Source organism: Psammomys obesus, unplaced genomic scaffold, assembly GCF_907164565.1.
Source record: "Psammomys obesus unplaced genomic scaffold, mPsaObe1.curated_primary_1811, whole genome shotgun sequence".
Taxonomy (NCBI): Eukaryota; Metazoa; Chordata; class Mammalia; order Rodentia; family Muridae; genus Psammomys; species Psammomys obesus.
Genome location: NW_026585644.1, coordinates 33682322 through 33708794, shown reverse-complemented (window position 1 = coordinate 33708794; position 26473 = coordinate 33682322). Strand labels below are relative to the sequence as shown.

Sequence of the window (26473 nt, the reverse complement as noted above, 5' to 3'; positions counted from 1 at the left end):
GGTACTCAGTTCTCTCCAAGGTCCCTTCTGCCCTTTAGCGCCCAGTCTCTCTGGCTCCTGGGGCAGGCCTGGGAATTGTCTGATTACCAAGTCCCCAGACTGGGCTCCACCCCTAGTCCCCAGACTCCTGAGTGGGGCAAATGTTCCACTGAGAAAAAGGAGAGAACAAAGAGCCAGCGGGACTCCCAGGCTCCCACCCTGAAGCCCCACCTCCAGGGGCCTGAGGTCACTTGGAGCTTTTTGCCCATCCAAGACAAGCAGCTGGATCTCAGAGATAAATAAATACTAGAGGTCGACCAGAGACCCACTGCCTCTCCAAATGGTGCCCGGAATCTCTGTTCTCTGCTCCCTCAAGGGCTGCAAAGCATCTGTCCACCAGGCAGAGCTCAGGCCAGCTGGCTGCTCCAGCCTGAGGCTCCTACCGTCCTGAAACCTGAGCCATGCACAGCAGGGTGTAACTTGTTTAATCTGCAAGATAACTTCGAGGAAGAAGTAGTACCCTCCTTTTGCAGCAGGGAAGATCAAAGGGGTTAAGCAGCTCATCAGTCCGAAGCAGAACCAAAGACAGCAGTCTAGGCCTCCAACTCTTGCTCCCCAAGGCCCCACCCACCTGCCCCCAGTGGGAGGGTCCAGGCTCCCCAAAGTCAAGTCAGAGCTGGGAGGGCAATTTGGCAGCTGGCTCACTCCCTGCATTTTCAAGCATCATTAGATCTTTTTTTTTTTCCTGACAACTTCATCAGTTAGCAGGGCTTGGAATTGGCAAAAATCCTTATTTAGACATTCAGCCAAAGAATTAGGGGGTTTGTTTCAGAAAAAGCTCAGTGCTGTGGGAGGCCATCTCTGTTCTGGGCTGAGCAGTCGCAGAGGGGCCCGGGACTGAAGGGCAGGCTTGGCCTTGTCACTGACTCTCTGCAGTCTTGGGTACATCACTGGTCTCCAGGCTTCAGTTTATTCATCTGTGTCATGTGGATCCACTCCCACCTCTTATCAGGGAGCAAGGAAAGCTGGGGAAGATGAAAGAAAAGGCTGAGTTCTAGTTTCAGCTTTGCTCATCTGATTATTTTTCCCCCCGGCTGGAGATGAGGAGTCCACAAAGATACCAAGCGCTGCTTTTACCTCATCCCTGCTGTGGGAGGTTTGTATCCTGTAGCCACCGAGCGGCCCCAAGAAATGGGTAGTGGACAGACTTTCCCACAACCCACCTGGTACAATTACTCAATCCTTCATTCACTCATCTTTGGGCTGGAGCCGAAAGGTATATGTTTTCATTTCCTCATCTCCTCATATTCCACATAGTATCGGGGTATCTCATCCGCCCTGGGAATTACCTGCTGCTACTGTCTCCAGAGAGGGGTAAATTGGGGCTCCACCCAGCCAGAACCCAGCAAAGACCAGAATTCAAATCAGGATGTGTAGTCAGGGTCTAACCATCCTTGCCTTTCACCGCTTAGCACTTCCTGGAAGTTTTTCCCAGCCAGGCCCTCAACTGATTCTAAAATGATTCACGATTCCTCAGTTCCCAAGGGCAGAACATTCTCCGAGCTGTGAAGCCCTAAGACGAGATTGGTGTTACGGAAAAAGAAAAGGAACAAGCTTCTGGGCAAAGCGCTGCATTTCTCAGTGCCCTTGCCTATAAGACGGGAGCAATGCATCCTCACTGTAGGTTCATGTAAGGATCCTGTCACAATGCATATATCGTGCTTGCTGCTCCTCCCCGGGAGAGGTTCTGGAGTTAGGCCAGATAAGCTCCACTGGGAAGGCTGAAGGAACCAGAGGCCACACAGAGGAAGGGTCCTCCCAGGTATCTGAGGTGGGAGGGGCATCCTGTGACCAGGCTAAAACAGGCACCATCTGTATGTGTGTCAGGTACTGTGTGTGTGTGTGTGTGTGTGTGTGTGTGTGTGTGTGTGTGTGTCAGGTACTGGGTGTGTGTATGTGGTACTGTGTGTGTCAGTTACTGTGTGTGTGTGATACTGTGTGTGTCAGGTACTGTGTGCTTGAGTGTATGTGCACATCCCTGTATGCGTGTGTGTATGTGTGTTTACTTTCTATGCAAACCCCTCCTTCCACAGTGTAGATTAAAGCTCTTTTTACTATAAGACTTGAGCCCACCTTCCCAGAATAGTGAGGGAACAGGCATCAGAAGGTCTGAGGAGGGGGCCTAAGGGCCGGGAGGTTTGCTTGTCCTACACCCCAGGCCCTGTCCTGCCCTCAGAGTACAGGATAAATAAGCCCTCCTCAGCTTTTCAAGAGTGCTGGTCCCCGGGGCCTTCTCAAACTGCTGGCTGGAGGCTCTATTCCCCTCATGTCGTTGCTGATAACTTCATTTGTGCCCCTAGAGACCTCAGGCTAGTCTAAAAATAGAAAAAATAAACAACATTGTTCCTCATGCGCCCCCCCCTTCCCTTCAGGCTTTCTAACGAGGTGCTGGCTGGGCCCGCCAGGGCTCTTTTCCCAGGGTTTTTGACCCTCTGCCTGCCGCCAGCCTCCACAGGGACTAGACACCCTGCAGCTTTGAAGGGCTTCCCTGTGGCCTGAGCATGATGCAAGCAGAGAAAGGAGGTACCATCTACCTCGTGCTATTCATCACATCACACACACACACACACACACACACACACACACACACACACACAGAGGGAGGTGGGGACATCTCCCAGGTACAGAGGGACATGCTCAGCTATGAAGGGACCTTCTAGGGGATTGTTCCATTTTTCTGGCTCTGGCATTAGCCCCTTTCAGGAGGGCCGTATTCCTTTTTTTTTTTAATACTAGCTGCGACTTGCCAGAACCCAGCCTCCTAGGCAATCCAGACTTGCTATCTAGCATCCCGGTCTTTCACTGACAGCCCTTGTCGCACCTCAGTTTGCTCTGTCTGAAAAATAGACCAAATGGTAGCTAGCACCTCATCCCACCCCAGAGGGTTTAATACTGGCTAGATGAGAGGTGCTCCAGGGAAGTGAATGGGAAGTAGGGACCAATGGTCTGACAGGGTTAGCAGAGAGGGAGGAGGGAGGGCATGGCTGTGTTTTATGAATGGTAGATCCGTGAAGGGAGTCTCCCATCTCACACAAAAGAACTGGAGAGAGGTAGGTATCCCTAAAAAGTCACAAGGAGGAACTAAAAACCCTACTCGTGGAAAAGTGACAGACAAATTAGGGAATTCTGTCAGAAGAAGGACTTGGGACCATAACCACATGAGCTGGCTGAGAGCCTGCAGGGGACTGGCTCCTGGTGGGCACCCTAAACTTGACCCCGTCGGTAGTTGGAGCTGAAACTTGGAGCAAAGGTGATTAAGTGCCCTTTGATATCCGAGGACCCTGCACCCTGAGGCCAGCTAGGTTCTGGGAGAGAGGTCCCTCTTTCCTTACTTTGCCTGAGGCCAATCACCAGAGGTAGATGGTGACCCATCTAGTGTCAAGAAGACTGAATGAAACACCTGCACCTAGAAAGCAGCTGAAGGGTGGCTGAGACCTTCTCCATTAGAAATGACTTCTCTCTGGAGATGGCTAAGGGCCTGTCTTTGCCCTGTCCCATACCTCCCATGAACTGATACCTACAGGGGGCAGCCAGAGGAACAACTGGCAAGCAGCTTTGAGCATGGAGTGGCTTCCTCTCAAAGCAGAGCCCTGTTCTGCCAGCTGCCCTTGACTCTTCTTTCCCAGTTATAAGGCTCCCAGGACAGGAGGAATTGCCCAGGCTCAGGCCAGCGGGCGATGTGATATATACACCTCGCTTGATTGTCTCCTCCTCTGAAAAGCCCCTGAGTATCAGGAAACCATGGGAAGATGTGGGAAGAGTTCATTTTCCTGGGTAGATACCTGAGGGAACAAAAGGCCCAGGAAGGCTTCAGGGACCTTGTGGAAAACCACATCAGAACTGCTAACTGGTCCCTCCTGCCTTCTATTTTGGAATGTCTCCGGAAAGGTAAAACACAGATGTCCTGAGATGCAAATGACAGAAATGGGTCATGTTCCAATGACCTTCCCTCCTCACCAAGCTCTCTTCTCAGCAGGGCTCCAGTTCAGGCTGCCACCCTTACAAAGCTACTAGAATGTTTAGAGCCAAAGGCTTCGGCCCCAAGCAGCTCTAACAAGCCAGGTTTGCTCACCTCATCTCAGTATACCGATGAAAGACACAAATCCTAGTGAAAAGCAGAGAAGGGAGATTTATTCAGTGCAGCTACATTAGGGAGTAGAACAAACAGGTTTGTTGACTTCTAAGATTTAGGCTTTACCAGAGCAAGGGGCATGGGTGAACAGGCAGCCTGGTCAAGGTGTGGACCTGACCATACTTGTCTCGGCTCCACTGTCTTCTGCAAGATGGTTGGATAAGTTGTCAGAACAGTAACATCTCTTTCTAAAAGACAAGCTGCTTTCTGTCCAGCACGAGGCTTTGGATTCCCCTCCCCACAGCATGAGGCCCCTAGGGGAAATTCTAATTTCTTAGGTTCCATTCTTTCAAGTCTGATAGCCAAAGTTGGGGAGGGGGAAGTGTCTCTCTTCAGAATCTCTCTGATCCTGCTGGGATGGTTACAAGAGAAGAGGCCACCAGCCTCTTACTGGGTCTGGAGGCGTGGGGCAATGCCCCAGCCCAGCCTTTGCTTAGGAGCAAACCAAGCCAAGAAGCAGCCACTGAGAAGGGAAGGGTGCTTGCTAACCCGGCTCCCGGCCTTCCCAGCACACTAGCTCTTTCCTGGCTTGCTTTTTATTTTATTGTTAAGGGTAGTGTGTAATAAAACACAATTAAAAAAAAATTCTTTGACACCCATTTTCACAACATACATTTTCATTTTCTATTTTCTCTTGCCATTGTTACCCCTGGCCAAGCTTTATTTTATAGCAAGGTAGATGTACCTAGTTGCAATCTTGTTTTGTGTGTATGTGTGTGTGTGTGTTTTTCTTTCTCCCCATTAGGCATAAATGCTTTTTTCATGTTGCTGAATAGCCGGGGTGATTGTGGTCTGATGGCTGCGTAATTGCATTGGGTTCTAATTGACCAAACAAACCCTCCCTTCATGGCTGAGCAGTAACACTCTTTGCAGGGGATAGTTATTTTTCTGCTGCTATAAATAACATCCCAGTAAACACCCTCATGTATTATTTTCTTCATTTTTTTTTTTTGAGAATTATTTTCTGAGTCTAGACATCCAGTTTCTCCTTGGAGGCAGTGAATAGACAGGGCTGTCCACTCCAGAAATTAGAACGAAGTAGGCCATTCACTTGAAAATTGCATCGACTATGTAGCAACATGGGGAAAAAGTCATAGCTTGGTGTGTGTCGGGGTTGGGGCGAGGGGGAAAGGATAGCACAAAATGAGGAACTGGGGGGTTTAAATATCCTCAACTCAATATGAAAAGATAGAATCCTGAGGCATGTGACTAGAGACTTCTCTTTAAGCGGCCATTGTCGCAAAAGGTTACTCCATCTATAGCTGTGCATTTGTTGTCTCTGCTCCATTTTTTTCCACCTACATGAACATTCCCAGCTGTGCTGTGCTAACACAGACCCCCGAACCAGGCTGGAGTCCACAACTTGAGCATTTCTTGCTGTGTAGGGGGCTCAGCCTAAGACCCCTATGCCACTGTCTAGCTAGTCCTGTCCTAGAGGAAAAGATTCAGAAACCACTGCATGTCTGAATGTGACGGATAAGCTCAACTGCCCACTGCACCCAATGCTGGCATCTGCTGGACACTTGCCACTCCTTGCCTGGTCCGTGAGTTGGTGCCAGCACTTGTTTTAGTCCTTAGCTTGACACCTCCACACACCTTTCGGAACATGCTGGGAGAGAATGGGTCAGAGAGAGCTGGGACCAGATTCCCAAATTTCTTCTTACCTCGTCTGGTCCCTTGCCTCCTTCATGCCTTTCCATAGTCAGTATGACTCTCACAGTCAGTATAATTACCCGTAGCTACTTCCAGGGTTGCAGTAAAAGCAATGTTGGCAATGTTGGAAATGCAGCACTTAGGAGGTAGACCTATAAAGAGCTAGAGTTTCTTCTCTTCCTTGTTGTCGTTCTTGGGGCAACGGAGGTATGGAGAGGGCAAGGTACCCAGAGATCTGAACCAACAGAAGATACCAATAAATGCCCAGGTAATGATGCCTCATGGCTGGCTAGGCCCTAGAGTTATCTGAGAGGGGCGTTCTCACTTGAGAAGGATGCCTCTGAAAGGCTGGCCTGTAGCCAACCCTGTGGAACATTTCATTAATTAGCGGTTGATTCCGTAGGGCTACCTCCTGGGCAGGTAGGATCTGGGGTGTATAAAAAAAGCAAATGGAGCAAGCCACGAGGAGCATGCCAGTAAGTGGCACTCACCCATGGCCTCCGCATGAGTTCCTGCCTCCAGGTTTCTGATTTCCCTGGGTGACGGAGAACATGCTGTATAAAGGAAATAAGCCCTCCTGCCCCCAAGTTGCTTTTGGTCATAGTGTTTTATCAGAGCAATAGAAAACTAAGACATCAGTGATCAAAAACAGCTTGGTGGGAGTGGAGGAGTATCCCCAGGATAAGAAGAAAAAGAATAAGAAAGTTGGGGCTTCGACTGTTGGACTGAAAAGGCCCTTTTTTAGGTTCTTACTTCATGATGTTTAGAGAGCTATGGAACATGAGGCAGGGTGGAGAGAGGGTGGGTGTGGTGGCAAACACCTATGATCCTAGCACTTGAGAAGTGCAGGCAAGATTATGAAGATACCAAGAACATCCGAGGCTACATACCTAGGCTCAAGACCACAAGATTTCCTGAGACTTGGTTTCCAAAAGACAAAATACATACATACATACATACATACATACATACATACATACATACATACATACATAATACATACATAAAATCACAGATGAAGGTATCTGGAGGGGCTATTTCCCACTGAGAACTAGGGTATAAATCCATTTTTTAAAATTTGAGTTTTGTTTTATCTGAGGCAAGGTTCACTCTGCAGGCCAGCCCAACCTCCTACTTATGAAAATCCTCCTGCCCCATCTTCCCAGGGTGGGGATTATAGACATGAGCCGCCTTGGCTAGCCCACTTCCATTTTTATTGGTTGATTCACAATGACGGCAAAACAAATCATTTGTCCTTTGCCTGGATCCACCAACAAAAAGGAGATTGTGCGATACGGGGACCTACCTCTTACAGAGTGTACAGTGGCATGGGCCCCAGTGTGCCCCAGGCCAGGTGACCCCAAACAGCTGCAAAGCAATGTTGCTGCCATCTAGACACTCTGGGGGTGGCCAGACTAGCTCTGCCACTGGCAGCAGATCAAGGACTCCCTGGGCAGCAAAAGGCCTATTCTGGAAACTTCCTAAGGGTCCTATGTCCAGGCTGGCCTTAGGCAGCTAGCTTCCTCACAGAACTTAGTCTCCTTCTGTCTGTGGCCTCCAGGTGCAGAGTGCGTCATAAATGATTTTTATATTGACCTCCCTGGGCTTTGTTTGTATGTTCTCCAGAAAGCCGCAGAAACTGTCATTAAGCTCCCAGCCTGTACCATAGGAGCTGTCCCCATTCACTTCGCCACGCAACAGTGCTAAAGCAGAGAAACCGACCCTGACCATGGAGTCCCAACTGGGGTACCAGGGGCCACCTGCTCTGAACAAGAACAGAATTGGGGTTGCAATGGCTGGGAACTGCCCTCCCACCAATTCATCACTTTGTGGGGGTACGCTGCCCTCTCTCCTCCTTGCCTTTTGTACTTCTTCCTGGGGGAGGGGGAATAAGGGCCAGGGGCCAGGGGCCCTTGCTTCTCCTTTCTGCCTCCACTTCACATTCACCCAAACAAACTCTTGGCCTCTTAACAGAGATTCACAAATACTGCCCTAGCCAAGCCCTGAAGTAACCACAGGGGGCTGGGGTGAGGTTGGGTGGCTGCAGAGAAGGCTGACATCCCTCCATCCAACCCTCCCTCTCTCTCCTCCATCTACCCTCCTCCCCTGCTGCCTCCTACAGAGCCTTTGGGCCTCCCACCCTCCTCTTAGGCAGCATCTGTTCTCCTCAGGCCTCACCCACAGGACCCACCCTTCAAGGACCAGTGGCTCCAGAATGTCAATGCCAATCGTTTCCCCACTGTCTTCATAATTAGATGAAACGGCAAGGCCGTACAGCGCAGAACTAGAGAGTCATTCCCACAATGCCAGCACTTTATTGGGAGTTCTGGCAGAAGCATCTTCGTCAGAAGGCAGCCAACAGAAACACATTTATTTATTTATTACCTAAATGTGGCAAACATTGGAAAGAAGGAAGGAAGGGAATGGCAGTTACAGGGTATGTTTGAAGGAGAGACGGTTTGACGGAGGTAGAAGAGGCCGTAGGAAGCTGGGCAATGAGAGACGCAATGTCTTTGTAAGCTCCTTGGAGGGGAGGAAGGAGGGCCTTGGTGGGGTGTCTGGGCTGAACCAGGGTTTTCAGGCTGGTGTCTGCTCTGTGCTGGGTCACTTTTCCTGGCCCACAGCTCTGTGCCTTCTTGCTTGGTGGAAGGCTCTGTCCTGCTAGGAGCAGGAACATCCAGTGGAGACAGCCCAAGAGCATCCTGTATCTTGCCTGCCATTTCCTGGTATCGTGGTGGTCACTGGAGCCTTCCGTGTTGTCTGATCATTGGCCACATGGAGACTATCTGAACTTAAGAATCAGATACGTGTGCCAACTGATGGAGGCTGACTCAGAAGGACCACTGTGGTTAAGAAACTGGGATTTCCACTGAAGCTTCCTTTAGGCTCAGGCTTGCCTGCAGCAAGTATAAACCTCCGTGATTCTCTCCTCTGACTGTAGAATGAAGCAATGCCCAGGCAGGCATGAAACCCATGAGCTACATCCTGGCATGCTGGCTCAGGCAAGAGGCTTAGTCCGAGGTCACACTACATAGTTGTGACTGCGGCAGCGTGACCATGATACTGACGGGAGGCTGGCAAAGTGGGCTGGTCTGATAATGCTACAGAACATTCATCAATGGCCTGCCAGTACCACACACAAACACGGTCTCATTGAAACTACACACACACACACACACACACACACACAAAACAAAACAAAACAAAAAAAACCATGAGCGAAGTTCTCATTCTGCCCCTTTTTATAGACAGAGAAATAGAGAGGCCCATGGTCTACCCAAAGCCACATAGCTTTTTTTTTTTTTTTTTTCTGCTTTGATTCCCTAGAATCTTGAATCTTGTTTAGTATGTTGTGGAGTTGACTCATTGAAAGTGCTAATAGAAGCCAGGTGTGGTGGCGCACGCGTACAATGCCAGGACTCTGGAGAGCAAGGTGGAAAGGCTGCAAGTTCTAGAGCAGCCTGAGCTACACAGTGAGGTCTGGTCTTGAAAGAAGATAACGTGCCAACGGACACTTCATGTAACTTGTGGAAGGCTTGCTGCTCTTGTTTATAGCAGATGTTTGACAACCAGCTGAGGGGACACTGGCTTGCTGGTTTCTTCCTTTTATTCTTTTGCCCGTTCGGGTTGTACAAACGGAACACGGAAACTGCGCAGGCTGGTCTGAAGCTGCAACGTAACAAAATTTCATAGAGATCAAACTAAAATTCATTATGGGGGTGGTGAGATGGCACAGTGGGGACAGGGCTGCTTGCTGCCAAGCCTGATGACTTGAGTTTGATTTCTGGGTCTCCCATAACAGGAGAGAAGTTGCTCTTTGCCCTTCACACGCATACAGTGGTGCTTGAGTGTGTGTGTGTGTGTGTGTGTGTGTATAAAAATAAATGTAATAAGTTATGCTATGCTTGGCATGGTAAAAGGATCAACAAGAATTTGAGGTCATCCTTGGCTACACAGGGAGTTCAAGGCCAACCTGGGCTACATGAGAGCCTACTTTTTTTAAAAAAAAATGATTTTTTAATTTTATGAGCATCCTTGTTTTGCTTGCATGTATATCTGAGTGAGGGCATTGGATGCCTTGGAACTGGAGTTACAGACAGCTGCCATGCGCATGCTGGGAATTGAACCCAGGCCCTAAAGAAAGAGAAGTCAATTCCCTTAACCACTGAGCCATCTCTCCAACCCCATGAGATCCTACCTTAAAAAAAAAAAAATTAGCTTTTCAAGAGCCAGTCTGCTTCCAGAACCTCCGCTTGGTTCACTGTGTCCAAGTCTCCCACAGCTTAAGCCTCAGCTCCTGCAAGGCCCCTGAAGACTCAGGCAGAAAGACCTCTAGAAGGCCCCTCAGGGAAGCGTGAGGTGTCTGTGGGCCTGGAATCTAGGAAGAGGCTGGCCTGCTGGAGCCCAGCCAGCCTAGGCCTCGTGAGCTCACAGTTGTTTAATAATATTTAATGTTTTTACTGCCTCGCTATCCTATTTGTTCTCCCAGTGATCTGCCTCCAGCTGCCGGCAGGACATATCCCCAGCTTGTCCCTGCCAGCCCATCTGTCACCAGACGACAGTTCCCACAGGACCTTTAAGAAGGCAGAGACTAGTGGGAATGACGCCTCCGGGGGCCTGTCTATAGAAGAAGGGCATCCACCTGCCTGAGCTTCAACCTATGATTCCCACCCTGCCCTCTGTCCCCTGTTTCTGCCCTCCAAGCCCCCTCCCCCTGCATGTTCCCACTCCCAATCCCCTGAAATGGGCACCTAGGGTCACAATCAGGGCCCCTGAGGGGGGCTTCAGAGTCCAAGTTCAGCCCCACTGCTGTTCTCTCCTCTGCAGCTCCACTTATCCTGTGGAAGCGTCCAGGAGAAGGGGTGACAATGAGGAGCCTGAGGCAGGAGAGAGCCCTCGGCTTCACTCTGGGTCCTCTTCTCTCCATAGCGTCTCCGGGGGTCTGACTGCATCTTCTCCCTGAACTGGCCTCAACTCTAATCCGTTTCTTCCTGATTTCCCCTTCCAGGCCGTCTGTGTGTTCACCCTCTCAGCACACCCGACCCTGTCCTACACTCCATCATGCTTTGCTGTATGCAGTAGCCCTGGCTCATCGGCCACTTCCCTGTCCACGGTTTCAATTACCCACAGCCAACTGTGGCCTACTAATGGTGGTATTTCGGTGGTCTGGAAAGAAATAGGTCCTTCTTGTTTTCGTTTTATTTTATTATTTTTAAAATTGTGTGTGTGTGTGTGTGTGTGTGTGTGTGTGTGTGTGTGTGTGCAATTGTTCTCAGAGGCTGGAGGTGTTGGATCTCCCCCCGTCAATGGAGTTACAGGCAGTTGTGGATGCTGGGAGCCAAACTCAGATCCTCTGCAAGAACAGCCAATGCTCTTAACCCTCGAACCATCCCTCCAATCCGCAGGAATAAGTGGTTCTTCCGTTTCAAAGACTGTGCCATTTCTGAGTAGCCTGACGGAATCTCCCTTTCTGGCTGGAGAGACATGAACTTTCTGTCTGGCCAGTGTATCCACACTGGGTATGCTGCCCTCCTGCTGACCACTCAGCAGCCTTCTGTTATCTGAGCAACTCTGAGGTATCGTGGAGCTTGCGCAAGGCTTCAGTCCCACCTTAACTTTCCATGTCCCCTGAGGATAAGGGGGGCTGTGATGCCTGGAAAGACTTTAGGCAAGGTGGCTTCTCCGCCATGCTGGCCTCCCCTCTCCATCCCCCCACCGTCACAGTTTGGTGACTCACACTTAGGCACTTGTTACAAGGACTTGAGTTCAGATACGAGCTTTGCACCTTCCTGCCCTCAGATAAAGTGGCATTTTCAGCACCGCTGGCCTGTCCCCTGAGCCCCTGACGGCTGACAAGGGCATGGGATTCTGGGTAATACCTTGAGCCCCACATTCCCTTGGGTGTAGGAACAAGATTTTGAGAAATTTTCTTGGGGTTTAATTGAAGATTCGAAGGACTTCTTAGAAGCTCTGTACCGAAAGCATCTGCAAGGCTCTTCAGGGAAGCAGCAGACAGCCAGGGGGGCCTGCGAACCCTGCTTTCTCACTGTCAGAGGGAGAGCCCTCTCTGCATACAGCAGGCGCTCACTTGTGTTGGGTTCGTGAATTTACCGTGTGGTTCTGACCTAATACTGCCACCTTCTGGTAGAAATGTTCTGGTGCTGAAGGGCTGCCCCAGGTTCAGATCTGGAAGCAGGAATTCCTCCCAGGCAGAGACTAACGGAAGAGGGACCCACAGAGAAGAGTCACCGGGCTGCTCCGGGCTGCTCCGCTCTCCAGGAGCACAGAGCTCCATCAGCCTGTGGCCCCCATGGCACCGCTCCTGCTACCAGGCTCTTCCATTTCTCCGGGACAGCTACTTCCCAGGAAACACATGGCTCAGAAGCAGCATGGCCTTGGGTTCCACTATCCCCTGGCTGGTAGATTTGCCCTCCAGTTACTCTCTCCCCTCAACAGGTGAAGGACCTTTCAAATACTTATTTCAGTTATCCTTTTTGTTTCACTAATTTCCTGCTATTTCCCTGTATGCACCATTTTCACCAAAACCCCACAACTTTTGATTGCTTTTATTTTCATTTAGCTCAAAAAAAAAGTTCCCTTTTTTTTGAGGGTTTCCAAATTTTTTTCTCCATTGTTGATTTCTAATTTAATGTAATTACCGTCAAAGAACATTGCACATACGATTTATGTTCTCTTAAATTCAGTGACTTGCTTTTTAACCCAGAATCTGGTCTATTTTGGTCAATGTTCTAAATGCACTTGAAAAAAAAAATGTTTATTTGCTGTGATAGGAAGGGCTTTCGAGAAAATATCAATTACATCCTGTTGGCTGATAGTCTTTTGCAGTCTTCATGACTTTTGGGATCGTTTACCTGTTCTTTCCATTACTGGCAGAGAAACTTTGACATTTCTAACCATATTGCAGATTGTCTCTTTTCTGCTCTCTCACATACGTATCATTTCCGGTTTCCTCAACTCTTTTGTGTAGACCCCAGTTTCTTTCTGCTACCTTCCTTGTGCTTATTCTGCATCCCTTCCTGGGACGCTTTGTCTAGCTCTGGTCTGTTGCTACCAAGTTCTCTCAGCGCTCTTTGTTGGCCTTCGTGTTGGGAGGACTTCTTTGCTAGGTATAGAATTAAACATCTCTAGTGTCAATTTATCTTTGTTCCCGCCCAGGTCTTCCTTATCACTGGGAAAAGATTCTTTTAGATGTTATTTTAGCATTTGATTTTTCTGTGTCTTTAGGTGTGTCTATCTGTGAAGTATCTTGAATGTGTATGGTTACAGTTTACAATCATTTCTCTTCTAATGTTTGTTTGCTTTGAGACAAGGACTCCCTTTGTTGCTGGTGTAAAACTCTTGAGCTCATGCAATCAATCCTCCTGTGAGGATTTAGCCTCCTGTGAGAAGCTGGGCTTACAGTACACACCTCTGAGCCCAGCTTCCTCTACCTTCTAGGACACAGGTAGTATGACTATTGTTGTTATTTTACTGTTCATGCCTGCCCTGTTATTTGAGTCATTATGGACCCTGTTTCAATTACATGATTTTTCTGCTGGTGTGGCTCTTTTGGCATTTTTGCATGACTGTTCTTTTCTCTCTAATGCTAAGTATTGTAAATTTTCTATTGTAACTGTCTAATGCTGAAGCTGTGCATACATTCTTGAGTTTGGTTTCCAATGTGGTTCGTTACTGCAACATTTGGGATACATGGGATTTAGAAGGCAGGTTCTGTTTCCATTTCACTCAGCCTTCCCTAATGTCAGTATCTTACAGAACCATGGTACACACCTATCAAAACTAAAAAAATTTGGAGCTTAGGAGATCATTCAGTCAGCAAAGTACTCACTGCTAGAACCTAAGTTCAATGCCAGGAGCCAACACTTAAAAAACAACAGCAACAACAAGCAGGCACTCACTTGGGCAGCACACACGATAAAACTGGGATGACACAGAGAAGACAGTGTACGGCCCCTGGGCAAACGGCGACACACATGTGCGAAGCCGTATATATTAACTGGTAATCCCAGGGCTGGCCAGGCCAAGACCGACAGCTCCTGGAGCTCCCTCCCTACAGGCCACAGCCCGCATGGCATACTCCAGGCCAGTGAGAGACCGTCGCAAACAGACAAGGTTGCTAGTACGTGGGAGCAACAGCAGAGGTTGTCCTCTGATCTCCATAGACAGGCCAACGCATGTGTGAACGGTGTGCACCTGCAAACACACACACACACACACACACACACACACACACCCTCATGTCACCCATCAGTGTTTTTAGCTTTTGTAGTTCTCTGTTTACATATAGTAAAATGCCACGGAGTTCATGCTAGTGTCCTGGCTATTACCCCCTTACCGCTTATCTGTAACTTATCTGCATCGTAGTTTACCTACCTGGGGTTTATCTTTTGAACTTGGGCATAGTTCATCAGAATCATCCACCCACACACCCCCGTGAGAAGTAAACTCCCCTGGACCTCAGAGGGAAGTGTGGATCTTACTGTCTTTGCCTCTCCAGAACCGAACTGAAATCCTCTTTTTAAAAGTATCTCCATCATCGCTTCTGCCTGTCTGCCCTTTCAGGGAGGTTTCGGCCACACAGCCCCAGTGCTTTCATTCATTGCAGGCCTGGTGCTCCTTCCGTGCCCACAGCTAGTGCCTGGCTAACTGCCTTTAATTTGCACCCTCGAGAGCTCACTCCTGGGATGTGCGGTGTTGAGGCTCTGAAAAAAAAAAAACACATCGAGTGGCTGGAGAGGTGGCTCTGTGGTCAGGAGCAAGCACTGCTTTTGCAAAGGACTGAGTTCAGCGGACTCGGCACCTAACGGCCCCTTGTAACTGCAAAGGGATCTGACAGTTCCAGCCTGCACCATACGCACATTGCCACACATAGGCACAGACAGACACAGTTAAGATAAATAAATATTAAATACGTATTTAAGTGCAAAGAGGCTGGATTTGCCCACACCGCCTTTCTCCGCCCCCCCTTCCTTCTACCTTCCTCAGCTCCCTCCTTTTCTTTCTTTCTCACTTAGCAGCTCAGACTGGCCCGGGTGAACTCTTCCTCCTCCTGCTTCCGCCTCCTGAGTGCTGGAGTTACAGGCATTGTGCCAGGCTCAATATGTAACCCTTTTAGTCTGATTTCCTTCGCTCAGCAAAACCCATTGAAAGATCTTCAGCATTGTGGCGTTCGTCAGTGGCTTTTCCTCTCTCTGAGTCACATTCTGTCTCCTAGCTGTGTCTCAGCTTGTTTATCCATTCATCTCTTGAGGAGCATATTGATTGTTGTAGCCTGCCTTTTTATTCTCGTAATGATGTCTTCTGAACAATGTCATTTTTCAATTTTAGTATACTCAAATTTATGGAAGTTCCCCCTATGGTTAGTGCTTTTGTACATTGTTAAACAATCTTTGCCTCAAGGTTAAGAAGATATTCTGTTTTGTTCTGTTTTTAAATAAAAGGCTGACTACTAGTACTATATTAGCCTATGGCTCAGCCTGAGATTGCTTTTGTGTTTTTTTGTGAGGTAGGGATCAAGATCCATCATTCCTTTGTGATACTGTCCACCTGCCCAGCCCCAGAGGTTGGTGACTCCCCTTCTTCTGGATACATTATAGTGCCTCCTCCACCACAGATAGGGCACATCTGGTATTGGGGTGGGGTGTGGAGAGAGAGGCAGATGCCTAGAGTTCACTGGCTAGCCATTCTACCCAATTAGTGAGCTCCAGGCTCAGTGAGAGACCCTGTATCAAAAACTAAGGTGAAGAAGGCTGGGAAGATAGCCCAGCAGCTAAGAGTACTTACTGCTCTGCAGAGGACCCAGGTCTGGCTCCCAGCACTCACATGGTAGCCCACAACCACCTATAGCTTCAGTTTCAAGGGTTCTGGTGCCCTCTTCTGATCTTCCCAGGCTCCTACACACATGTGGTACATACTGTCAACAGAGAAGAATATATTCAAGGCGCATACACATTAAACAAACAAATGATAAATATTTTCTAAAAGTAAATTGGAAAGTGATGAAAGAAAATACCTGATGAGGGGCCGAGGAAAGGGCTCTGTGCTTAGGAGCAGATACTTGCTCCCGAGGGGGCCGTGATCCATCCCCAGCACCCATGTTAGGCACTCATGACTGCCTATGACTCCAGCTCCAGGGGGATCTGATACCCCTGGCCCCTGAAGACACCTGCACTTGTGTGTACACACACACACACACACACACACACAATTAAAATTAAAAACAAATCTTAAATGTCCTTTTAAAAAGAGAAAACATCCACTGCTGACATGTATATGGCACACATGCATACACACCCACACGAACAGGTACACGCAGCACATACGTGCACACACAAAATAAAATAAAACAAAGCAAAACATTTCAAAAAAATGTTCAAAAATAGCCACCAGAAATTAAGATTGAAACAGCAATGAGAAAGTTTAAATAAATAATATTGAGTCCTTAAAAACAAAACAAAACAAAAAAATACCCCACAAGGTCTTAAAAATCCAAGTGCATCCGTGATGTCATTATTGAGTCAGTGGCATATTTTTATGAGCATTTTCCCCCCACCAACTGTTAAAAAAAAAAAAAAGCTCTTCTTGACTAGTCATTAGCTAGAGAAATGGCGAGGAGATATTTTTAAGCTAAGTCCAAATATTTTCCCTCTGACTTTCATCGTCAAATCAAATCTCTTGTTCAATAACTTTGAGAGGATCCTTAAAAAAAAAAAAAAAGTTAAAAGTTTTTTTTTGGCAGGAACTGCAATCTTTTTATCAACAAACTGTAGTTTCTGTTTCAAAAAATAATCTGCCAGCATTTGGGGTTTATTTCCATCTCTCTTGGTCTCATCAGGCAAAAAAGGAGATTGCGCTGCTGAGTTACCTGTATAAATTTTTGCGCTGACATGTTTATATTCCCCTTGTTCTGAACGCCTTCAGGCTCGGGTACACGTTATTCCTGAGATGAAAGCATTACTCTGTCAATTGTCACTTCCTTCCTCCCTTGGAGGATTGGGAACTTTTAAATGAGTGTGAAATTTAACGCAGATGATAACTCCCTGGATACATCCCAAAATTTATGGGTTCGGATTTCAGATTGCTAACCTTAATAGCATTTTTAAAAAAAAATCTGGAACATGGTAAACTAAATGGGACAGGGAAAGGTTGAGGAGTGGGGACCTGGGATGGTTGAGGAGTGGGGCCGGGGAATGGTTGACTGATTCCCCTCTGCAATGCCTCCCTGGCTGCGTTTCTGGCTGCCCCCAGAGAGATTGGGCAAAAGGGTCCCCAGCCTTCTGTCACTCGGCTTAAGGTAGAGAGACAGCTGCGTCCCCAGCACTTAGAAATGTCTCTCTGCAGGGCCAACTCCATCAGACTCCATCTGGAACTGTGCAGACACTAAGTGAAACCTCCGTACGGATCTCCGGGTCTGGCCACCCTCCGGGGAAACAGAAAGGCAGGGAGCCGAGGAAAGTGGGAAGCTGCCTTTGTTTGGGGTAGAAGCAGGCATGGGACACTGTGTTGGTTCTCCAGGAGGTGTTAGGGTCAGGTCCTGGGCCCTGGCAGCCTCCACAAGCTAGGCTTTCCACCACCTGTCCCCAGGAGGCCAGTTAAAGAGGCATGCAACAGCAAACAGCAGAAAAAGGAGATTTGTTTATTCCATGTGGTCGCATTGTTGTGGGAAGGAGAAACAAAGCTGTCCAGCACCCCCTCACCTCCAGCTAGTCTATCTTTTGGGTCCTGACATGAGGTACAGACGTGAAACTGTGCAGTCTCCACCAAGGTGTGTTACTGACCATCACTATTTGCTTTGACTCCAGTCTCTCCTTAAATGTGGTCTGACAAGTTGTCAGAACCCGAAATCTTAACCCAGGAGACAGCTTCCTCCTCCGGCTGGTAGCCACCTTCAGCCTTTCACTTCTCTTGGCATGAGATTCTGGGGGAAATTCTGATTCCATGGGGGTCCATTGCTGTCAATCTGATCGCCAAAGGGAGGGACTCACATGTCCCTTTAGGACATCAGGCCTCAGGGATGATTGTGTGGACAGGCCTTGCTGTCCTCTGGAGAACAGTGTCCCTTTCTCCATGCTCTGGTCCCTTCTCCTACTCCAGCCTGATGACCCTATCTCTCCCCTCTCCTATCTTCTTCCCCCTCTAGCTAGTCTCACCTTCATTCCTTTTTAGTCTAGCTTTCTTTTTTTTCTTTTTTTTTTTTTTGCACTTTGTTGAGAAAATGATTTTATTAAAAATAAAAACATTCGGGGGCTGGAAAGGTGGCATGGTGGTTATGAGTTCTTGCTGTTCTTGCAGAGGACCTGGGTTCGGTTTCCAGCCCTCACATGGCAGCTAATAACAGTCCATAAGAGGTGGTCTAGTGCCCTCTTCTGGCCTCTTCGGGCAATGCACCCATGTGGTACACATACATATTGGCAAGACCCTCACACACAAAATATAATTGAAAAAACATTAATTTACCCTGTATGTGTGTGGGTGTGGGTGCTATATTATTCATGTGGAGATCAAAGGACAATTTGTAGTTCTTTCCTTCCTCACGTGGGTCCTGGGAATCAAATTCAGGTCATGAGGCTTACCGGGGAGCATAAAAATCCACGGACCATCTTACACCACAGTCCCACCCCCTTGCCAGCTTATCCTTTAAAATCTTATTGTAATGTTTTGAAATAAAGCTATGGAGGGATCTAGTTTGGTTGTTTTATTTTTTTTTTAACTGACACATAATGGGCATATTTATGGGGTAGAGCTAGTTTGCTTTAGTTTTAATAGCTGTCATAACTGACTCAAAGAGGAGAAGTGCATCATGGGATGCATGTACTAAATCACAGCCCTCAGTTTTTATCCCCATCCACCAATTAAAGGCTTTCTATTGAACTGCGGTAGGAATCATGTTTCTTCCTTTATGTCAGCCAGTGGTTTTACAAGCTAATTGGGAAGCTTTACCTTTTTATATTTTTAAACAAACAGACTCAACATCCACCTACATCATTTGGGCAAATTTCAAACAGGTTAGAAAAAAAAAAACTGTTTCTAATATTTACAGGCATGTCCATGTAAACACCCTTTGTAGGCTGCTACCACAGCGTTAGCAACAACAGCAACAAAATGCCACTTCAAAACAGTCTCTCTGCAAAAGCGGTTTTACGATGGAGAGGACTTCATGTTACAGTGAGTCGCCTAATTTCTCTTGAGTAGTCAGATGAAGTTGCATTTCCTCTTGGTGAGCAACAGCTGCGTATATATTACAGATGGTAAATATATATATATTTATATATATATATAATATATATATATATATTATCAGCAAATTAATAGGTGGAAAAGTGCCAACCACCGCTTGCCATCGGAAGAGCTCAGCAAATGTGAAACACTTGTTTGCATGGGGAAAATATGTAACTCATCTATGGACGTCTGGCAAATTTGAGAGTGCTGTCTCTAGACAGCCAGAGGACCTCCCTGGGCTTGGAAGGGCGCTCAGTCGCTCCTGATGCTCTGCTCACAGATCCTTGTATACGTGTTGCTATAAAACTCTAAAAAGGAAAAAAAAAAAAAAACCAAAAAACCTAATCATATTGGTGATTCCTGCTGCCGCTGGACAGACTGTCCTGGTCACAGTAGCCTGAAGAAAATCTGCAGGAAAATTAACATTAACTCACCATTTTCTTTTTTGTTTTGTTTTGCATCTTCCCCATCACCGACAGACTTTTCATCAATGATTACACTCAATTCATCCAGAAGTAGTGGTGCAGTGTGTGGTGTGTTGGGGGGGGTGTAATATGTGTGTGCGTGTTCATGTTTGTGTTAGCATATGTGAATGGGGGTAGGTCAGAGGTCAGTGTCAGGAGTCTTGCTCAATTACTGTCTAATGGCTCTCTAATTACTCTCCATAGCCCACCAGTTTGGCTTGCTGGCTGGTGGGCTCTCTCTTAGCACTGAGACTACAAATGTGCCTTCCCACACCTGAACCCTTATGTGAGATCCAAACTCAGGTCCCCAGGCTTGCATGGCAAGTGCTTGGCTAGACAAGCCACGCCCACACCCTCTGCTTTTGGGGGTTTTGTTTTGTTTTGTTTTGAATTTCTTTTACCCCAACATGTTTTTATTTTTGGTTGTGAGCCTAGCCTTTAATGGCTGAGCCATCTCTCCAGCCCATAATATTTGTATTAATTATTTGGGAATTTCGTACAACGCACCCCAATCACATTCACTTCCCATTTCTCCCAGGTCCAACCTCCTATCCTTGGCCCCCTCCCCCCTTCCAAGAAAAAAAAAAAAAAAAAAAACCTCACTGAGTCCAGTGTGTGTTGCCCATATACTAATAATGCGAGACGCTGAAGGTTGCTGTGACAACCTCCCCCCAAAAGGACAGTCCAGACAGGAAGCTATTGCATCCTTAAAAATTGCGATAAAGGTGCTGGAGTGTTGCTCTTGACAGTGGTGGCTTCTGGGTGGGGTGTACGGCTCAGTTATCTTTAAGGAGCTGGCCACTGGGAGTTTGACCATGCTTTTGGGGAGCTTTCACTATATAGTCCAAGTCAGCCTTGAACTGACAGTCTTCCTGCCTCAACCTCCCAAGGGCTGGGACTACAGGCCCGTACCACCACACAGGACGAGAAATGGTGTTTTTATTAAAAACTTACTTTGTTTATTCATTCTATAACAGCTTCCTCTTTAGTCGATCAGAGACTCGTGGCTCTTCGTGTAGTTCATTATTAAAGTGAAATCTAGGAGAGCCAAATGAGAAACAGCTATCCTTTCAACTTTTTAGCAGAAGCCTTGGCAATACGAGACCCGTTCCCCCTCTTCATCTTCAGAAATATTTTCTCTGCATTTTCCCAGGTTGTGTTGTGTGTGCTATTAGTCTTGTTGTCATCAGCTCCCAACTTCTGGGTTTCCAGTCTGATACAAGGGAATGTATATTCCGGGAATTCCTTCCCTGGGAAGATATAAACATATGCGCTGTCCTTATAAGGTCCCACTGACAAGGCGAAGTACCCTGCCACCAGAGTACAACCTCAGAAACCAATGAGTTTAGAGGACTGCCAGAGAACGGGTGAGGGGCTGCTTCCAGGATCACCAGTGACCCCGCCATACTAGAAAGTCCTCGCCCAGCATGGATGCTGGCTTCCTTATAGCCACACAGATGGAGGCCCCTTTATTAGTCTCCCCTAGCTTTTATACCCTAGGTATCCCAAGACCCTTAGGTCCTTTGCAATTAGGAAAGGCTGGGAAGATTGCCTGGAGGCTCAGGGGAGGGTTTGTGACTCACCCAGTTTCTCCTCCTCTGAGGAAACAATTGGTAGCCAATAGGCCCTATCTCAACGGTTGCTTGAAAACAGGCACTGCTGGTCCAGTGGAGATAGTGTCTGTTTTGCTTGGAGGATAGCACACTATGACACTCTTCGGCACCCCTCCCAAGAGCGAGAGTGAGCTGATCTTCCAGTAACCATCCCCTCTACCCCCCCCTCTCCCCACCCCTTCACACTCCCCCTCCCCCCTCGGGCCAAGCCCTAATACCATCACCACCATCAACCCCCTCACTCCCAGCCAAGGCTGGCAGGAGAGGAAGACCTCATCTTGTTCCTTAGCTGGAAAAGTGCTGTGGTGGAGAGCTCACTGACCTACCTGCCTTGTGCCGGACTGGGCACAGGCACAGAGACCGGAAGCAAGGGCATCGTGTTTTGTCTGCCTGGATTCTCAAGCCTTCTCTGTGCGGAGTAAAACTGCATCTCAACCAGGAAAAGGCCTCGGCGCTGGCATTTTCAGGCTGTTCAGCTTTATCTGTGTTACAAACATTATCTTCAGTTGTGGTCTCCTTGAGGGAGTCTCGTTCAGTCATATACCCATTTGTGAGAGGAGTTAATGCAGTTAAAATTTGGTCACATAATTGATAAAGCCACTTAGCTAGGTACTTGGGACACATCATATGTGTTCAAGCTATCGGCGTCCATTAGAGACAGGGAAAGCAGGTATTTCTGGCTATGTCAAAGGAAAAGGATGGGAGCTCCAGCCTGCAGCCAGCTTGGTATTTTGAGGAGCTCAGCCTGGATTCCTTTGCATCACGGTCATTACTGGAACATGTATATGATATATGAATCTATTTCTTTATATATGTTATGTGTGTGTGTATGTGTATGTATATGTATACATGTATATAATGGACCCCCATGACCTGAAGAGCTTACAAAGCAAGTTGCCTGGTGTTCATTTACTAAGCACCACCCACTCTTGAGACTCACACAATTGAAACATCGTCCCCAAAATGCCAAGGCTAGAAGTCCAAGACTGGGTGTAGACAGGGTTGGCTCCTTCTGAGGACTAGGGGGAAAGGTCGGTTCCAGGCTCTCCTACCTTGCAGGGTTGCTGGCCATCTTCGGTGTTCCTCGACTTGTAGAAGCTTCACCCTCGTCTCCATGTGGTGGTCCCCGAGAACTATGTATCTGGGCCCAGCTTCCCTCTGTCTAAGGACGATGTCGTATGTCATGTGGGTCCCTCCCCTGTGTGATGTCACTTACAGAGCTCTACTTCCGAATGAAGTCATGTTCTGAGGTGCACTGACTTACTGCTTTGACACAGGAATGCTGGGGGGACGCAACTCACCTCTAACGTTGTCCTCCACTGTAGACCTCCTGACAGAAGGCTCCTGAGGGGGAAAACCCATGTGCTTGTGTGCTGTTTCTGGAGCCTATGCCATGAAAACACCACAATGTGACAATCACACTCTTGACAACTTTTAGAACGCCGATTTTGTTTTGTTTTTGAGACAAAGTCTTGCTGCATAGCCCTGGCTGGCCTGGTACTCTCTGTGTAGCCAAGGCTGGCCTCTGACTCCCAAATTCTCCCCCCCCCCAGTCTCCCGAGTGTTGGGATTACAGGTGTGCACCACCACCGTAACAGACTCCAATTTTCAGAACACTTAGCATGAGATGCATCCTCTAAGATAGATATCCAAGTACCCGGCACCGAGCTGGGGACTACAAGCACAATGCGGTATAGCTGATTCTTCGTCTTGCGTGGAGAAAACTCTACAACTTTCAAACATGTGTTTAAGAGTGACTCCAGGTGACCTGTATGCTTTACAAAGTCTGAGAAGCACAGGGCCACCTGAAGCGACACGCAACGTCCGGGCTCAAACAAACGACGAACAAAAGAAAACCTCGCATTTAACTGTGTAGCTGAGTTCTAGAAGAAAGAAAGAAAAAAAAAATATCTCAAATGTTAACATTGGGGAAATGAAGCCAGTGTTGGCTGGTCCGGGGCGGCTTTAGAGAGTGTGAGCCGGCATAGACCAGCGGTTTCTCAGCCTTCCTAACGTTGTGACCCTTTAATGTACTTCTTCATGCTGTGGTGACCAACAGCCAGAAAAGCTCTTTTGTTGCTACTTCATAACTGTAATTTCGCTACTATCATGAACCGTAATGTGAATATCTGGTGGTTTTAAGTGTCCACTAAGGGGTCTCAACGCACAGGCTGAGAACCACTGGTGTAGCCCCTTGGCAGTTGATTCAAGCCAGGCGCCTAGGCCAGGTGATAGGCCATTGCACAGCTGAAGCAGAGAGGCTGGGCCAGAGCCCTTTGCATGAAAAAATGGAGCTCTGAAGAGATGCCTTGTCATAGAAAAGGGAGCTAGAAAGATGCCAGAGAGCCACTTCGACCGATTAGACGTTTGGAAGCCGGGGCTCTGCTGTCCACTCATGTCTGCTCTGTGTGGTTCCAGGATCCTGCGGCTTAGGCAGGGTACATATAAGAACAGGGATTTGAGGGGGGTATTAGGTGCTAGGGTTTGTTTTGAAGTACAAGAGAGTTGGAGTTTGATAAGGTCCGTTGTCAGGCAACTTGAGAACTGGCAAGGGTGGGACACTGAACAACTGGAGAAAGGCATCCTGGGAGGTGGGAATGGATGGGGAGGGCCCACAGAGTGAGCAGAGGGTGTGGCTGAACTTGCTGCTTTGAAGGACGGCCAAGCACGGTTCTGTGCGGTTCCCCCGCTGCAGTCTGTGCGGATCAGCTGCCGCTGTAATAAAGTACTTGAGAAGATCGTGTAAGAAAGTGATTGCAGCTTTAGAGTTTCACCCCTTGGTCAGTTGGCCCCATTGCTTTGGGGCCTGTCGTGAGGCAACACATTATGCCAGGAGGGTGAAGAGAAGGGAGCTGCTCACCTCATGGTACCTGGGAAGCAAAAGGAATACGAAGGGGCCAGAATCCCATGATCCTCTCTGAGGACACCATCTCGCCAGTGTCCTACCAACTTTCACTGGGCCCTGCCCTTTTAAGCTTCTACGTCTTCCTGAAGGTCAAGCCTGTAACACACAGGCTTTGGGGAGACAATTATATCCAAATTATAGCAAACTCTAATGAGATCTGCCCCCTCACCAGATAGCCCTCACCACCTGCCCATTTCTGGAACCCAGGGGGAGAGTTGCAAGCTAAAATAGCAAGCTGGGTCTGAGCTGGCACAGCTGGGGCATCAATCTTATGTGGAGGAATATCAGCTCACATGCCAAGGCCAGGACCAGTTTTGAGGGAACCAGAGTTTCATGGTCCTCGGTAATTTTGGGCTCTAATTTGGGGTATGTGTGTATGTGCGTGTGTGTTTGGGAAGGGGTGAGGGTGAGATGGGGCTCTAACCCAGGAGCTAACACATGCTAGGCAAATGCTCTACTGCTGAGCTTCCTTTCCAGCCTGGGAACCTAATTTGAAAACGTCTCCCATGATTCTGACATCTGTGGTAGTTAAGCAGCAACTAACAGCTCCCATTGGTTGAGTATTTATGAGACACAGGACAATTTTTCTGCTTATTCCTCATGGCGGTCCTTCAAGGTAGACATAATTATTATCCCTCTGCTACACAGAAATCCTTAACTCTGAGGGATAGGCAATGGGTGTATCTATATGACAGTTGCTCCCTAATTACACAGCATTAAACCTAGGTCTGTCGGCCGCTACGTCAGTATGTCGATACTGGTTAAATCTGGTGAGCTGGTTATAGATGACTTTTTTTTTTTTTTTAAATCCATTTTTAAAAACTTCCAAGTTTTAAATATAAAATGGAGGGAAATTTAGTAGCCATAAAACAACAACAACAACTCAGTAACACAACGGAAAAACAAGCCATTGGGATGTGTGTGCCGAAGGAGGTATGGGTCAGCAAGGTGATGCCAAGCGAGGCCCCTTGCCCTGGGTGGCCTCATCACACCTGGGGACCTACTTTACTTTTCAGCTTGTTGCTCTTTTTGCCTCAAGCCCATGACATGCTGCTAGAGACGGATGGGTAAGGCTCGGGGAGGCAGCACCCTGATCCTGATAGACCTCATCTCCCCCACCCCCACCACAGGTCAATCCTTTCAGAGACCGCATCTGCAAGGTGTTCTCCCACGACGATGTGTTCTCCTTTGAAGACGTGCTGGGCATGGCGTCTGTGTTCAGTGAACAGGCCTGCCCCAGCCTGAAGATTGAGTATGCCTTTCGCATCTATGGTGGGTACCTTGGTTGGGGAGGTGGGGGGTGCTGATTGGGGAGGAGGAAAGGGCCAAAGAGAACCTGCCACAGTAGCTCATAGATGAGATTTATTAGGTCTTTATGAGTATATATCATGTTTCTTAAGCACTGTGACGTCACAAAGCCGATAGAGAATCTCTGGCCTAGTGGACTGAGGCCCTTCCCTCCGTGTCATCTCTATTAAGTGGCTTTCATTATTGCTGTGTCGGACTTACCTTACAAGAAGCAGGGAGGGAGGATTTATTTGGGCTCACTTTGAAGGCACATAGTCCTTCGTGGCTTAAGGGAGGGAGGATTTATTTGGGCTCACTTTGAAGGCACATAGTCCATCGTGGCAGAGGAAGCATGGCATAGTGGCAGGCAGCCCACAGGAGCTGGACCATGTGGCTGGGATGCCTCGCCTCCTTACACGTTGGTGGAACAGGAATCAGAGGTGATACAGGATGTTGTGGTAACCATAAGCCTCCAGTCCTGCCCCTTAAGAAATGCATCCCCTCCCTGGCTAGGTTGCTCATCCCAAAGGTTCCAGTCTCCCAAAACAGTGCCAGCAGCTGGAGACCAAACGTTCAAACACATGAGCCTGGAAGGGCTATTTCAGGTTTGAATCATAACACCACCCAAGGGTACTGGGGTTGCCGGTGTGTGACTGTTTGATGACTTCTCTCTGGGCAGGCCAGAGAGAAAGAGCAGACACACATGGGTGTGAGAGACTTGGGCTTGTCTGGCAGGAAGAAGATTTAGAGACAGGAGCACTAGAACCAGCTCTGCACACAGTGACTGCGTAGTCTTGAAGAAGTAATTTCATTTGACTGGGAATCAGTTTACCCTTCTCTAGAGGGAAGGGCTTGAGCGAGATCATCTCTGAGGTCTTCGGGATCTGCCTTTCACTTGGCCATGCCTGCTTAGTGCGGTGGGATACTCTCAAAAGCAACCAAAGAGGAAGAATGAAAGAAATCTTGACATGCCTTCCTGTAACAGTCCATGATGGCACACACCCGCAATCCTAACACTCGGGAGGCTGAGGCAGAAGGATCACACATTTGAAGATAAAGTGGGCTGCATAGTGAAACAGTGTCTTGAAAAGCCTTGGGCTGGTGCTATAGCTCAGTGCTAGAATGCTTGCCCAGGATATAC

General features: G+C 48.0%; 1 protein-coding gene across 1 annotated transcript in view; it reads left to right on the top strand.

Annotated features, from left to right (window-relative positions):
* The window catches only part of Cib4 (calcium and integrin binding family member 4), a 53969-nt gene that overhangs the window by 17322 nt on the left and 10174 nt on the right, over window positions 1-26473 (top strand). Inside the window, exon 4 of the mRNA XM_055625070.1 lies at window positions 25176-25317. Coding sequence (XP_055481045.1) covers window positions 25176-25317 — 142 coding nt within the window. The remainder of the gene's footprint in view (window positions 1-25175; window positions 25318-26473) is intronic.